The following is a 15111-nucleotide window of genomic DNA, read 5'->3' as shown; positions in this document are numbered from 1 at the left end:
TTTTTTTAAACAATAAAGCTGCCGAATGACGTGACCAATGACGTCATCATTTTTTTTTTCTTTGGACTATTTTATCCCTTGATTACCTCAAAAATTTCATACTGATCAGATGCAGCATTCCACATATGCAGTTATGAAGTCATAACGAAGGTCAGGTATGGGAGCATGTGCCAGAACAGCGCGTCGCTGCGTCCACTTTCCGCCGGTACTCCAGGGGCCTCCGTCTGGCCATCCCCCAGGTAGATGCCAGGCCCATCCCCATCTCCTTGAGATGATGGTCAACCTGCTGCAACCATGAGGCACGTGGTCGGCCCACTGGCCTCCTCCACTCATGAGACTCCCTCGCTGAGAGAATCTGGTGAGCAGGATCAGCGTCAGGAAAACGAGCCACATGTCCATACAGCCGCAGCTGACGCTCACGGACTATGCAGGTAACAAATCTCATCCGAGTCTCTCTCAGCAACCGCTCGTTGGACACAAAATCCGACCAGCGATAGCCAAGGATTCTTCGAAGAGACCTGGTACCAAAGGAATTAAGTCTCCGTCTCAGATCCTTGGTCAAAGTCCAAGTCTCGCACCCATAGAGCAAGACTGGAAGTACCAAGGACCTGAAGACTCGGACTTTCGTCCTCCCGCACAGGTACCGGCAGCGCCACACCCCACGATCCAGTGAATCCATGACTCCCCAGGCCCGACCCAGACGTCTATTGACCTCCGGCTCACAACCTGCGGAGACATGAATATCACTGCCAAGGTAAGTGAATCTATCCACGACCTCAGCATCCTCACCACAAACAGACACAGACAGGACAGCAGCATCCAAGATGTCACCGAAAGCCTGGATCTTAGTTTTGACCCAAGAAATCCGTAATCCCAACGGCTCCGACTCTTCATTCAGCACCTCGAGGGCCACCAAGAGGATGTCTAAAGTCTCCGCAAAGATGACTGCATCATCTGCAAAATCAAGGTCCGAGATCTTGACATTGCCAAACGATGCACCGCAACTTGATCTCTCTGACATTCTCCCAAAAATCCAGTCCATACAAGTGCTGAAAAGTGTGGGGGCAAGTACACATCCCTGACGAACTCCAGTAACAACTGGAAATAAGTCAGAGATGGTACCACCACACTTCACAGCACTCTCAGTACCAAAGTAGAGTTCAGACATCAGATCGATCAGTTTCGGTGGCACCCCACGAAGACCAAGAATCCTCCAGAGGACATCTCGATTCACTGAATCGAACGCTTTACAGAGATCAACATAGGCTGCAAGCAGCCCCTGCCAAAACTCTCGTCTGCGTTCGGTGAGGACACGAAGTGCAAGGATACGGTCAATCGTTGACCACTTTGGTGTAAAGCCTGACTGCTCTGGACGCTGGTGCTCAAGCAGATGGTGGCGAACCCTATCAAGAATTATCCGAGCAAAGACCTTGCCCGGCACTGAGAGCAGCGTCACCCCTCGGTAGTTGTTGCAGTCTTGGCGATCACCCTTCCCTTTCCAGAGAGGGACAACAAGGCCCCTCTTCCAGTCAGTTGGGATGATGCCTGTGTTCCAGGCAGAGCACAAAACTGCATGCAACGACACGAGTGCAGCATTTCCACCAGCCTTGAGAAGTTCAGCATGGATGCCACAGATCCCTGGAGCTTTGCCCCGTTTCAACTGGTTCACCGCAGCCCGTGTTTCCACAAGCGTAGGTGGACCACAGTTGATTTGAGGGTCAGCAACAGGGATTGTAACACCCTTGACGTCCAACTCGACAGCTGGGGGATCAGCCTGGTACAACCGCTCAAAGTAACCGGCCCAGCGGGCCTTCACTTCAGACTCCTCTGTCAAGAGCCTACCACTCTCTGCTCGAACTGCAGTGCTCCGAGGGATGGGCTTGGATGAACGTAATGCGCGAATTCCCCTGTAAGCGGGACGAGAATCACCTGTCCACAGGTGATGCTCTACCCCCTCACAGATTCCTCGCACATAGGCCTCCTTGTCCACCCTCAGTGCACGTACAGTTTTACGCCTCAGCTCCCTGAACAGCTCAGCTCTGCCATTCAGCCTGGCCCTGCGACTCTGGTCAATGGTATCCAGTGTCCCTTGAGAGACAAAATTCTTCTTTGCCCTGTGGTGAACTCCAAGGCGTCCACCGGCAACATCAAGGACGGTGGTCTTGAAAGTGCTCCACAACTCTTCAGGACCCCCCAAAGCACCCAGACCCCCCAAGTGTCCACTCAGCCTGTTCGCAAACTCCTCAGCTACTCTCTCATCCCTGAGCTTGGCAACATCCAGCCTAGGCTGGGATTGTACCATTCTCCAGGATTTAAGGTGCAGCTTTAGAGTTGCTACAACAAGCCTGTGGTCAGTATTGAGGAACTGAGCACTCCGGTAGACCCTGCAGTTCTGGATCATCCTCCAACGACCGTTACTGAGGACATGGTCAATCTCCTTTGCCACACCACCAGCGTTGGAATACCAAGTCCAGCGATGAGCTTGTGGGTGCTGAAACCATGAACCAGCCACCCTAAGTCCATGACTTCTTGCAAAGTCAAGGAACTTAGTGCTATTCTGGTTCATAGTTCCTGACCCATGGGGACCAACACACACCTCATAACCATCCCTATCAGTTCCAGTCGATGCATTGAAATCCCCCAAGACTAGAAGTGTATCTCGTCTGGGGCACTGATCAACCACAGACTCCAGTGTGGCGTAGAATGTGTCCTTCACGGTGAGATCACTCGCCTCAGTCGGAGCATAAACAGAGACCAGGGAAATGACACCTAAGGAGTGGCGAATCCTAATCTCATAATACGCTCGTTGACCGGTGTTACCTCAATTATCATTGGGGTCAGCTTATTGGACACAGCTACAGCAACTCCTTGGGTATGGTAACCATCAGAGCGACCAGACCAATACTAGGTGTAACCACCCACCATTATCTCGCCGCAATCCGGTCTCCGAACCTCAGAGAGAGCTGCAATCCCGATGTCGAAACGCTTGAGCTCAGATGGTAACAGAGACAGGTAATCATCCTCTCTTAGGGATAGGACATTCCAGGCACCCAACCGAAGGGACCGCCTCAGGTTAACCCAAGGAGACCGCCGTCTGGTGGACTCACCTCAGCACCACTCCGACACACTCTCCCGCAATCTGACCCAGGGATGTTACCCCGTGGTTTCCCTCCTATCAAAGATTGGGGGTCCCGAAGGCTTTGCCCCAATCCCATCATCCGGTGAGCTGCCCTGCGAAGGGAAGCTGCACAGGAAGTACTCCCACGGAGTGGGTTTTCAGATTTTTTTGCGTTTTTGCGTTTTGCGGAATGAAGCGTTTTACGGTGGCCGGAGTGCAAATCCTGCCACCATTGACATCATCTATGATCATCATCAAAACAGCACCTATGACATCATCAAAACATCGCACTTATTCCCCATGAGGAGTACTTGCTGTGTGCCAACTTTCAAATTTTTTCTTGGTGTGATTTCAGAGATAGAGGTTCAATTCAATTTCCGTTTTTCCAGCAAGGCTGTCAAACCATGTGACCTATGACGTCGTAATTACGAAAAAAAAATTATACTTAAGAAGTCGCAACTGTGGTGAAAATTGTCTCATTCCGATAAGTGGTTGTGGAGAAAAACACAAAAGTTCTGTACGGCCAAACAAACAGACAAATGAAAATCACTCATAGAGTGGCAACTTGGCAAAAAACCACAAAGTAGAACAGCACTCGGTAGAGTGCATACCTCTGCCAGGTGGAACAGTTCACGTTTTGTATCCCACTGATGGGCTGGATCTGAACCAAAATCCAATCCACTTGTTCTTGTCATCTATTCAACTCATCCACAACTTTTTGAGATATAGTGATATATTTAGTTTTTGGCCCTATCTCTCAATTTTAGAAATTAGGCCTGTGTTGACCTTTCAACCTTAAAATTAATTGGTGGCTGAATTCAGCGACCTGACATGAAAATGCTTTTCAAATTTCAAATTAATTGGATTAAAATTGAGGATTTTAGAAATTTGGCCTATGCTGACCTTTTGGTCTATGTTTACCCTCAAAATTAATAGGTGGTTGAGTTCAGTGACCTGATATGCAAATGCTCTTCAAATTTCAAGTTAATTGGTTAAAAATTGCGGATTTTAGAAAATCGGCCGATGTTGACCTTTTCGTCTATGTTGACCTTTTCACCTATGGTGACCACATAAATAATAGGTGGTTGAATTCAGTGTTCTGAAATGTAAATCCTTTCCTAATTTCAACTCAATCAGATGAAAATTGAGGATTTAGTAAATGTGGCCCACATTGGCCTTTTGACCTCTTGGCCTATGTTTACTTCAAAATTAATAAGTGTTTGAATTCAGCGACCTGTCATGAAAATGCTCTTCAAATTTAAAGTCAATCAGATGAAAATTGAGGATTTTTGAAAATTTGGCCCAAATTGGCCTATGCTGACCTTTTGGCCTATGTTTACCTTAAAATTAGTTGGTGTTTCAATTTAGCAACCTGATATTCAAATGCTCTTCAAATTTCAAGTTAATTGGATTAAAATTGAGGATTTTAGAAACTTGGCCTATGTTGATCTTTTGGCCTAAGTTTACCTCAAAATTAATAGGTGGTTGATTTCAGTGACCTCATTTGCAAAGATTCTTCAAATTTCATGTCAATCAGATGAAAATTGAAGATTTTAGAAACAATTAAAAATTTGGCCTATTTTGGGTTGACCTTCTGGCCTATGTTGTCCTTTTGAACTATGACAACATCAAAAGTAATAGGTGGCTGAATTAAATGACCTGATATGCAAGTTCTTGTTAAATTTCAAGTCAATCAGATGAAATTTGAGGGTTTTAGAAAACTTGGCTCAAATTGGCCTATTGGCCTATGTATACCTTTTCAGTCAACCGAATCTTACGAAACTTCAATGTGGGACCGTCGCAGGGTCGGTGACATTAATCTCCGAAAATTTCAGTAGAATCAGTTGAGCGGTTTGGGCTGGAGGCGAGCGGACAGACAAACACACAAACACACAAACAAGCCGGTAGGCGACATGCATGGTCGTGACATAATTGCATACTAGTCATACAGTTTTTGACCGATCGGGCTGAAAATTTTTGACAAAGAGGTTGATTAGAGTGCGCATAAAAGCCTGGAAGCCCATTTTTGATTTTCGAAAAAATTCATTTTTTCGGATTTTTCTAAAATTTCAAAGTCCCGTTGCCTATCAGTGGTGTTCATAGCAACGGTGCTCAAAAGCATTGAACTAGATCCTGGTATGAACCTACCTGTCAAGTTTCATCAAAATCGGTTGCCTTCTCTGGCCTCCAGAGCTGTCCATTACATCCAAACAAACAAACAAAAAAATGACGGTAAATAAACACCCGATTTTTGAAGGACTACCATTTGAAAAATAAAACCTACATCAAAAATTGGCTCAAGTAAAATTTTCTAAATATCTCGAAGTGTTTAATTCCGAAGTCTCGTTTCTCCACATTCAAAACTGTAGGACAAGTATTGAATACCGTTTGTGTTCTTAAAACGCGGTTTTTCGGCCGCTGCATAGCAACGGGTGGTTGCTCAGCAATGAAACTCAAACGCGCACATTCCCAGCGCATATGGCACCTGTTCGCCAAGTTTCATCGAAATCGGTTTGCTGGTTTGTGCTGTGGAGCCTCGCATTGCAGACACACACACACACACACACACACACACACACACACACACACACACACACACACACGGAAACCCCGACAATAAGGGTACTCTAGCGACCACCCAACAAACAAACACACAAACAAACGGAGGCGATCAACATATTTGTCAAAAAAAATTTTTGCCAAATAACAAACGGATCCAAATGCAATTACACTCTCCTTTGGTGAGGGTAATAATAAACGTCATGGATCAGGGTCAAGTGTCCAATCAAAGCGGGGTTGCGGGGGTCCAATCAAGACAGCGGGACGTCTTGGTACCCGATCATCACTGCTAACGGTTATAAATGTGTCTTAATTACGTAACACTCCAGTATGCAAATGCCACATAAAATACACCACACAAAACAAGTTCTGGTGAGGGTCTGCAATCTCTGTTTGCTCTTTACCTTGTTATCTCAATGTGAAAATTTAGTTTAAAACAGTTTGTTCATTTTGTCGATGGAAGTCCTAAAAGGCTTCACATTAAAAACCCAGTCGTGCATCAACTAGTTCATCATCCCTCGATAGCGAGCAGGGTGTCCTCTCTGATATCTTCAGTTGGTGGATGTTGAAGATCCCACAGTTTATTTGAAGAGTAAGAGAGTTATCAACTTATTACCAACACACTCAAAGAGAGTCATCAACAGCACATTCAACAAGAGTTATCTCCAGCACACTCAACAAGAGTCATCACCACCACACTCATCACCAGCACACTCAACAAGAGTTATCACCAGCACACTCAAACAGAGTCATCACCAGCACATTCAACAAGAGTTATCTCCAGCACACTCAACAAGAGTCATCACCACCACACTCATCACCAGCAAACTCAACAAGTCATCATCAGCACACTCAACAAGAGTTATCTCCAGCACACTCAACAAGAGTCATCACCACCACACTCATCACCAGCACACTCAACAAGAGTTATCACCAGCACACTCAAACAGAGTCATCACCAGCACATTCAACAAGAGTTATCTCCAGCACACTCAACAAGAGTCATCACCACCACACTCATCACCAGCACACTCAACAAGAGTTATCACCAGCACACTCAAACAGAGTCATCACCAGCACATTCAACAAGAGTTATCTCCAGCACACTCAACAAGAGTCATCACCACCACACTCATCACCAGCAAACTCAACAAGTCATCATCAGCACACTCAACAAGAGTTATCTCCAGCACACTCAACAAGAGTCATCACCACCACACTCATCACCAGCACACTCAACAAGAGTTATCACCAGCACACTCAAACAGTCATCACCAGCACATTCAACAAGAGTTATCTCCAGCACACACTCAACAACCTAAATATTTCTCTCCAACTCAGCTCCAGTAAACATTCGCCCCCCACTCGCGGGATTGTGAAAGATTTGGGTGAAAAACATCCCCCCCTGCCCCCCCCATGACCCCACATGAAGGAGGGAATAATTCTGAACGTGAACACATCAGTAGATCCGGTAGATGTGGTTATAGACACTTTGGTAGTTACAACATTTGAGAAACACATTGTTTGGAAACGAAATATAACTTCGTGATGAAGTTTGAAAAACAGAAACCATTGAAATTCTTCCTTCTTTATCCGTTTCCTTCCCCATTCATGTTCTTCTCTCATTCACAGGTATTTTTGCTCAAGATACGGAAAATAAATGCACAATTTCATCACCGTACAACTTGTGTGTTTTAGGAGAGGTTCTGGGCACAGTGGGTGGTGAAGCCACTTTACCCTGTAACTTCACTTTCACACAAAGAGATACAGAGATTACTAAAATGAGCTGGAAAAAGGATTATTTCCACGCACGGCCGTTCATAAATAAATCGAAGGATGGTTCCATCACAAACACCGGAACCATCAAACATCACAAACAGCTCGATATTGTGGGTGATGTAAGTTCAGGGAAAGTGAGTTTGAAGATCCGGAACCTGAACCTCAATGACAATGGAACCTATTACTGTCGGTTTTGGTTCAATACCGAGGAGAAGAAGAAGAAGAAGAAGAAGAATGATGCTTTTACAAGTAACCCAGGAACCAGGCTCGTGGTTGGAGGTGAGTTTACATCAACAATCAAAGAGTTTTATAATTGTTTAAATGTTGATTATTGTCATTATAAATACTAGTGTATGCCCAAAGGTGCGTGCCCGTACGTGCGTGGCCGTACGTGCAAAAAAAAAATCTTTCAAACCGCGTGCCAGAAAGAACCACACAGGCCGTTCCTTCGCTCTCGCGTGCCCGTCGGTGCATGCCCGTACGTGCGTGGCCGTACGTGCGTAACCGTACGTGCAAAAAAATAATTGTGACGTCAATAGTGATGTCATAGCACTGTGTCCTGTCATTGGTTGGCTAATAAATGGCCGTAACTGGGGAACCGCTCGTCCGATTAATATCAATCCTTGAAAAGGCACATCCTCGGGTCCCCGGCAATATTCCTGCCAAGATTCAATCAGATAGGACCAGTGGTTGTCGAGAAACAGTGGTCGCAGACACACTTACAGACACACATGCAGACACACACACACACACACAAGGATTGCTGGAATTATATATAGACTAGTGCATGGCCGTAGGTGCATGCCCGTATGTGCGGGCCCATAGGTGTGTGGCCGTACGTGCGTGCCCGTACGTGCAAAAAACAAACAAACAAAAAAACATTAATTGTGACGTCAATAGTGATGTCATAGCACCGTGTCCTGTCATTGGTTGATAAATAAATGGCCATAACTTGGCAACCGCTCGTCCAATTAATATCAAACCTTGAAAAGGTACATCCGCGGGTCCCCGGCAATACTCCTGACAAGTTTCAATCAGATCGGACCAGTGGTTGTCGAGAAACAGCGGTCGCAGACAGACACACAGACACATACAGACACACACACAGAGATTGCTGGAATTATATATATATATATATATATATATATATATATATATATATATATATATATATATATATATATATATATATATATATATATATATATATAGACGAGTGCGTGCCCGTAGGTGCGTGCCTGTACGTGCGTGACCATACATGCGTGCCCGTACCTGCAAAAAACAAACAAACAAAAAAATTCATTGTGACGTCTATAGTGACGTCATAGCACCATGTCCTGTCATTGGTTGATAAATAAATGGCCATAACTTGGGAACCGCTCGTCGGATTAATATCAAACCTTGAAAAGGCACATCCATGGGGCCCCAGCAATATTCCTGGCAAGTTGCAATCAGATCGGACCAGTGGTTGTCGAGAAACGGCGGTCACAGACACACATACAGACACACACACAGAGATTGCTGGAATTATATATAGACTAGTGCGTGCCCGTAGGTGCGTGCCCGTACGTGCGTGCCCGCAGGTGCGTGCCCGCAGGTGCGTGCCCGTAGGTGCGTGGCCATACGTGCGTGGCTGTACGTGCAAAAAATTTTTTTTTTAATTGTGACGTCAATAGTGATGTCATAGCACCGTGTCCTGTCATTGGTTGATAAATAAATGGCCGTAACTTGGCAACCGCTTGTCCGATTAATATCAAACCTTGAAAAGGCACATACTTAGGTCCCCAGTGATATTCCTGGTAAGTTTCAATTAGATCGGACCAGTGGTTTTCGAAAAACGGCGGTCGCAGACAGACACACAGACACATACAGACACACACACACAGATTGCTGGAATTATATATAGACTAGTGCGTGCCAGTAGTTGCGTGCCCATACGTGCGTACCCGTAGGTGCGTGGCCGTACGTGCAAAAAAAAAAAATCATTTTTTAATTGTGACGTCATAGCACCGTGTCCTGTCATTGGTTGATAAATAAATGGCCGTAACTTGGGAACCGCTTGTCCGATTAATATCAAACCTTGAAAAGGCACATACGAAGGTCCCCAACGATATTCCTGGCAAGTTTCAATTAGATCGGACCAGTGGTTGTCGAGAAACGGCGGTCGCAGACACACACACATACAGACAGACACACAGAGATTGCTGGAATTATAGATAGACTAGTAGTAAAGCCCGGCGTTGCTCGGGCTTTCTTGCAAATTTCCTGAATAGCTGTTAGGGTTAGGGTTAGCTGTTAGGGTTAGGGTTAGGGTTAGGGTTAGCTACCCTAACATTAACCCTAACCCTAACCCTACCAGCTAACCCTAACCCTAACTCGAACAGCTTGGCGTCGCGGAGGTAAACGGCACCCGGGGCAAAGTGCAAATTTGCGTCCCCCGTAGGCCTTAAACTTGAGTGGATTTGAATGGAAAATCCCATAAGGGATATCGATTTATCGATTTTTTAGAATATCGGAAGTGTTATGGAAACAATTTATAGCCAATGACCTAAGTTGGACCAAAAGCCATAATCGTACCGAATTTGAATGGAATCGGTTGGAGTTTGTGGAAATGCATAACGACAACACACACACACACACACACACACACACACACACACACACACACACACACACACACACACACACACACACACACACACACACACACACACACACACACACACACACACACACACACACACACACACACACACACACACACACACACACACACACACACACACACACACACACACACACACACACACACACACACACACACACACACACACACACACACTGCTGGAATTAGAGATAGATAAGTCCTGTTTCGATCACAAATATTTCGATCTTATGAGCAGGTCCAGAACAAGCCTTGAAAGTCAGCGGGAAGTGAGAATGAAAGGTGTTGATGGTGACGGGAGTTGAAATGTCCATTCACATTTCCCGTCACGGGGGGGGGGGGGTTAGATCTGTGTCAGGTCAGGTCAGGTCAGGTTAGATCTGTGACCTGCTACAAATACCATGTAAACCTGTACGAACCTGTTCCATAGTCGGGTTGTCGGTGAGTAAACCGTCTCCCCCAACAGGTTTTCTGGTGAGGAGGGTGTTTGGATATGGACACCCAGCAGGATTAAAAACAAAACCTGTCCTTGTGAGCCAACGGCCATCCATATCTTGTGCCCAACTGTGTCTGCGGACGTCCTCCTGCAGTTGGGTTAGATCTTATTAGGAGGTTGGTGGCAGGATTTGCACTCCGGCCACCGTAAAACCCTTCATTCTGCAAAACACAAAAACGCGAAAAAATCTGAAAACCCACTCTGTGGGAGTACCTCCTGTGCAGCTTCCCTTCGCAGGGCAGCTCACCGGATGACGGGATTGGGGCAAAGCCTTCGGGACCCCCAATCTTTGATAGGAGGGAAACCACGGGGTAACATCCCTGGGTCAGATTGCGGGAGAGTGTGTCGGAGTTGTGCTGAGGTGTCGTCCACCAGACTTGGGTCTCCTTGGGTTAACCTGAGGCGGTCCCTTCGGGTGGGTGCCTGGAATGTCCTATCCCTAAGAGAGGATGATCACCTGTCTCTGTTATCATCTGAGCTCAAGCGTTTGGACATTGGGATTGCAGCTCTCTCTGAGGTTCGGAGACCGGATTGCGGCGAGATAATGGTGGGTGGTTACACCTACTATTGGTCTGGTCGCTCTGATGGTTACCATACCCAAGGAGTTGCTCCAGCTGTGTCCAATAAGCTGACCCCAATGATAATTGAGGTAACACCGGTCAACGAGCGTATTATGATATTCAGGATTCGTCACTCCTTAGGTGTCATTTCCCTGGTCTCTGTTTATGCTCCGACTGAGGCGAGTGATCTCACCGTGAAGGATGCATTCTACGCCACACTCGAGTCTGTGGTTGATCAGTGCCCCAGACGAGATACACTTCTAGTCTTGGGGGATTTCAATGCATCGACTGGAACTGATAGGGATGGTTATGAGGTGTGTGTTAGTCCCCATGGGTCAGGAACTATGAACCAGAATAGCGCTAAGTTCCTTGACTTTTCAAGAAGTCATGGACTTAGGGTGGCTGGTTCATGGTTTCAGCGCACACAAGCTCATCGCTGGACTTGGTATTCCAACGCTGGCGGTGTGGCAAAGGAGATTAACCATGTCCTCATTGACGGTCGTTGGAGGATGATCCAGAACTGCAGGGTCCACCGGAGTGCTCAGTTCCTCAATACTGACCACAGGCTTGTTGCAGCAACTCTAAAACTGCACCTTAAATCTTGGAGAATGGTACCATCCCAGCCTCGGCTGGATGTTGGCAAGCTCAGGGATGAGAGAGTAGCTGAGGAGTTTGCCAACAGGCTGAGTGGACACTTGGGGGATCTGGGTGCTTTGGGGGGTCCTGAAGAGTTGTGGAGTGTCTTCAAGACCACCGTCATTGATGTTGCCGGTGGATGTCTTGGAACTCACCGCAGGGCAAAGAAGAATTTTGTCTCTCAAGGGACACTGGATACCATTGACCAGAGTCGCAGGGCCAGGCTGAATGGCAGAGCTGAGCTGTTCAGGGAGCTGAGGCGTAAAACTGTACGTGCACTGAGCGTGGACAAGGAGGCCTATGTGCGAGGAATCTGTGAGGGGGTAGAGCATCACCTGTGGACAGGTGATTCTCGTCCCACTTACAGGGGAATTCGCGCATTGCGTTCATCCAAGCCCATCCCTCGGAGCACTGCAGTTAGAGCAGAGAGTGCTAGGCTCTTGACAGAGGAGTCTGAAGTGAAGGCCCGCTGGGCCAGTTACTTTGAGCGGTTGTACCAGGCTGATCCCCCAGCTGTCGAGTTGGACATCAATGATGTTACAATCCCTGTTGCTGACCCTCCAATCAACTGTGGTCCACCTTCGCTTGTGGAAACACGGGCTGCGGTGAACCAGTTGAAATGGGGCAAAGCTCCAGGGATCTGTGGCATCCATGCCGAACTTCTCAAGGCTGGTGGAAATGCTGCACTCGCGTCGTTGCATGCAGTTTTGTGCTCTGCCTGGAACACAGGCATCATCCCAACTGATTGGAAGAGGGGCCTTGTTGTTCCTCTCTGGAAAGGGAAGGGTGATCGCCAAGGCTGCACCAACTACCGAGGGGTGACGCTGCTCTCAGTGCCGGGCAAGGTCTTTGCTCAGATAATTCTTGATAGGGTTCGCCACCATCTGCTTGAGCACCAGCGTCCAGAGCAGTCAGGCTTTACACCAAAGAGGTCAACGATTGACCGTATCCTTGCACTTCGTGTCCTCACCGAACGCAGATGAGAGTTTCGGCAGGGGCTGCTTGCAGCCTATGTTGATCTCTATAAAGCGTTCGATTCAGTGAATCGGGATGTCCTCTGGAGGATTCTTGGTCTTCGTGGGGTGCCACCAAAACTGATCGATCTGATGTCTGATCTCCACTCTGGTACTGAGAGTGCTGTGAAGTGTGGTGGTACCATCTCTGACTTATTTCCATTTGTTACTGGAATTTGTCAAGGGTCTGTCCTGGCCCCCACACTTTTCAGCACTTGTATGGACTGGATTTTAGGGATGATGTCGGAGAGATCAAGCTGCGGTGCATCGTTTGGGAATGTCAAGATCTCGGACCTTGATTTTGCAGATGATGCAGTCATCTTTGCGGAGACTTTAGATATCCTTTTGGGGGCCCTTGAGGTGCTGAATGAGGAGTCAGAGCCGCTGGGATTATGGGTTTCTTGGGTCAAAACTAAGATCCAGGCTTTCGGTGACATCTTGGATGCTGCTGTCCTGTCTGTGTCTGTTTGTGGTGAGGATGTTGAGGGTCGTGGAGAGATTCACTTACCTTCGCAGTAATATTCATGTCTCTGCTGGCTGTGAGTCAGAGGTCAATAGACATCTGGGTCGGGCCTGGGGAGTCATGGATTCACTGGATCATGGGGTGTGGTGCTGCCGGTACCTGTGCGGGAGGACGAAAGTCCGAGTCTTCAGGTCCTTGGTACTTCCAGTCTTGCTCTATGGATGCGAGACTTGGACTCTGACCAAGGATCTGAGACGGAGACTTAATTCCTTTGGTACCAGGTCTCTTTGGAGAATCCTTGGCTATCGCTGGTCGGATTTTGTGTCCAACGAGCGGTTTCTGAGAGAGACCCGGATGAGATTTGTTACCTGCATGGTCCGTGAGCGTCAGTTGCGGCTGTATGGACATGTGGCTCGTTTTCCTGATGCTGATCCTGCTCACCAGATTCTCTCAGCGAGGGAGTCTCATGAGTGGAGGAGGCCAGTGGGCCGACCACGTGCCTCGTGGTTGCAGCAGGTGGTTGCAGACCAGCGTGGTGCCAGCGTGGTTGCAGACCATCATCTCAAGGAGATGGGGACGGGCCTGGCATCTGCCTGGGGGATGGCCAGACGGAGGCCCCTGGAGTACCGGCAGAAAGTGGACGCAGCGACGCGCTGTTATGGCACATGCTCCCATACCTGACCTGGGGGGGGAGGTGGGAGGATGTAGGAGGGGGGAAGGGAAGGGTTCAGGTGGGAGGGGGTGGGAGGATGTAGGAGGGGGAGGGGAAGGGTTCAGGTGGGAGTCTGGTGGGAGGGTGAGGTGGGAGACTGGGGTGAGGTGGGAGACTGGAGTGATGGGGGTGGGAGGATGTAGGAGGGGGGAGGGAAAGGGTTCAGTTGGGAGTCTGGTGGGAGACTGGGGTGAGGTGGGAGACTGGAGGGAGGGAGGAGAGGTGGTGGCAAGGGCGTCCAGAGGAGAGCAATGGTAGGAGCGACCCAGCGTTGCCGGGCAATGCCGTGTACCTCTGCTCGTGAATGATAAATGATTCCCTGATTAGTAAAGCAGACTATCCCAGATCCCGGGATAAACCGATTTAATTGTGATAAATATTTCAGGACAAGCCTGGAGGCGACAATGGTTCACGAGCGGTATTTGACGATGTCGATTGTTTCAGAAGTCAAGGATGAGACAATGTGATCATTTTTGACCAATTATAAAAATGATCAACATGATGTGGTACCGGTGACAGGTTATTATCTGCAAAATGTCAAAAACCTGGTTTCGTTCAACAACTTTCAAAATTTGACCTTTGCATAACCTTTAAAGGTCACAAAACAATGTTGTGGACATTAAAATAAGGAAACAGGATGTATGTGCTATAGCTTATTGGAGTTAGTTCATCGAAGAAGGTCGAAAACCCGTTTTCGATTCCAACAACTTTGAAAATTTGACCTTTGTGGCCTTCAAAGGTCAAATGTCAAGAATTATGACCTTTGGTACAAAACTTCCTCTCGAACATTCCAGGAACAATATAACGTCATATTGGCTATATGGCATTTCGCATTCCTCGGATTATATGCATACTTTGATGAAATCAGCATAAAACTTGAAGGGGGCGCCACGGGCAAGGTGTTCGAGATAGAGCAAAATGGTTTCAAGATTTTAGGTGGGGAATGACCTCAAGATTATGCATAAAAAATATTGTCATCCTAGCTCTCAAAGTTTGGGAGGTCGTATGATTTTTACGTCAAAATTCGCAATTTTCTAGGTTTTTGACCTTGTGACCTTGACCTTGGTACAAAAATGAAAAATCGGACAACGACAAGTTATAGATAATCGA

The 15111-nt window shown here is 47.2% G+C and overlaps 1 protein-coding gene across 2 annotated transcripts in view; it reads left to right on the top strand.

The window, feature by feature from the left end:
- The window catches only part of LOC147034071 (hepatitis A virus cellular receptor 2 homolog), a 55764-nt gene that overhangs the window by 12859 nt on the left and 27794 nt on the right, over positions 1-15111 (top strand). For both annotated transcript variants that reach the window (XM_085876091.1, XM_085876098.1), the window contains exon 2: positions 7310-7735. In XM_085876091.1, coding sequence (XP_085732217.1) covers positions 7310-7735 — 426 coding nt within the window. The remainder of the gene's footprint in view (positions 1-7309; positions 7736-15111) is intronic.

This window comes from Eptatretus burgeri, chromosome 1, assembly GCF_056783735.1.
Source record: "Eptatretus burgeri isolate ZD-2024b chromosome 1, Ebu_testis_v1, whole genome shotgun sequence".
Lineage (NCBI taxonomy): Eukaryota > Metazoa > Chordata > Myxini > Myxiniformes > Myxinidae > Eptatretus > Eptatretus burgeri.
Note: the sequence above shows the minus strand (reverse complement) of the source record. Positions and strands in the feature narration are given on the sequence as shown.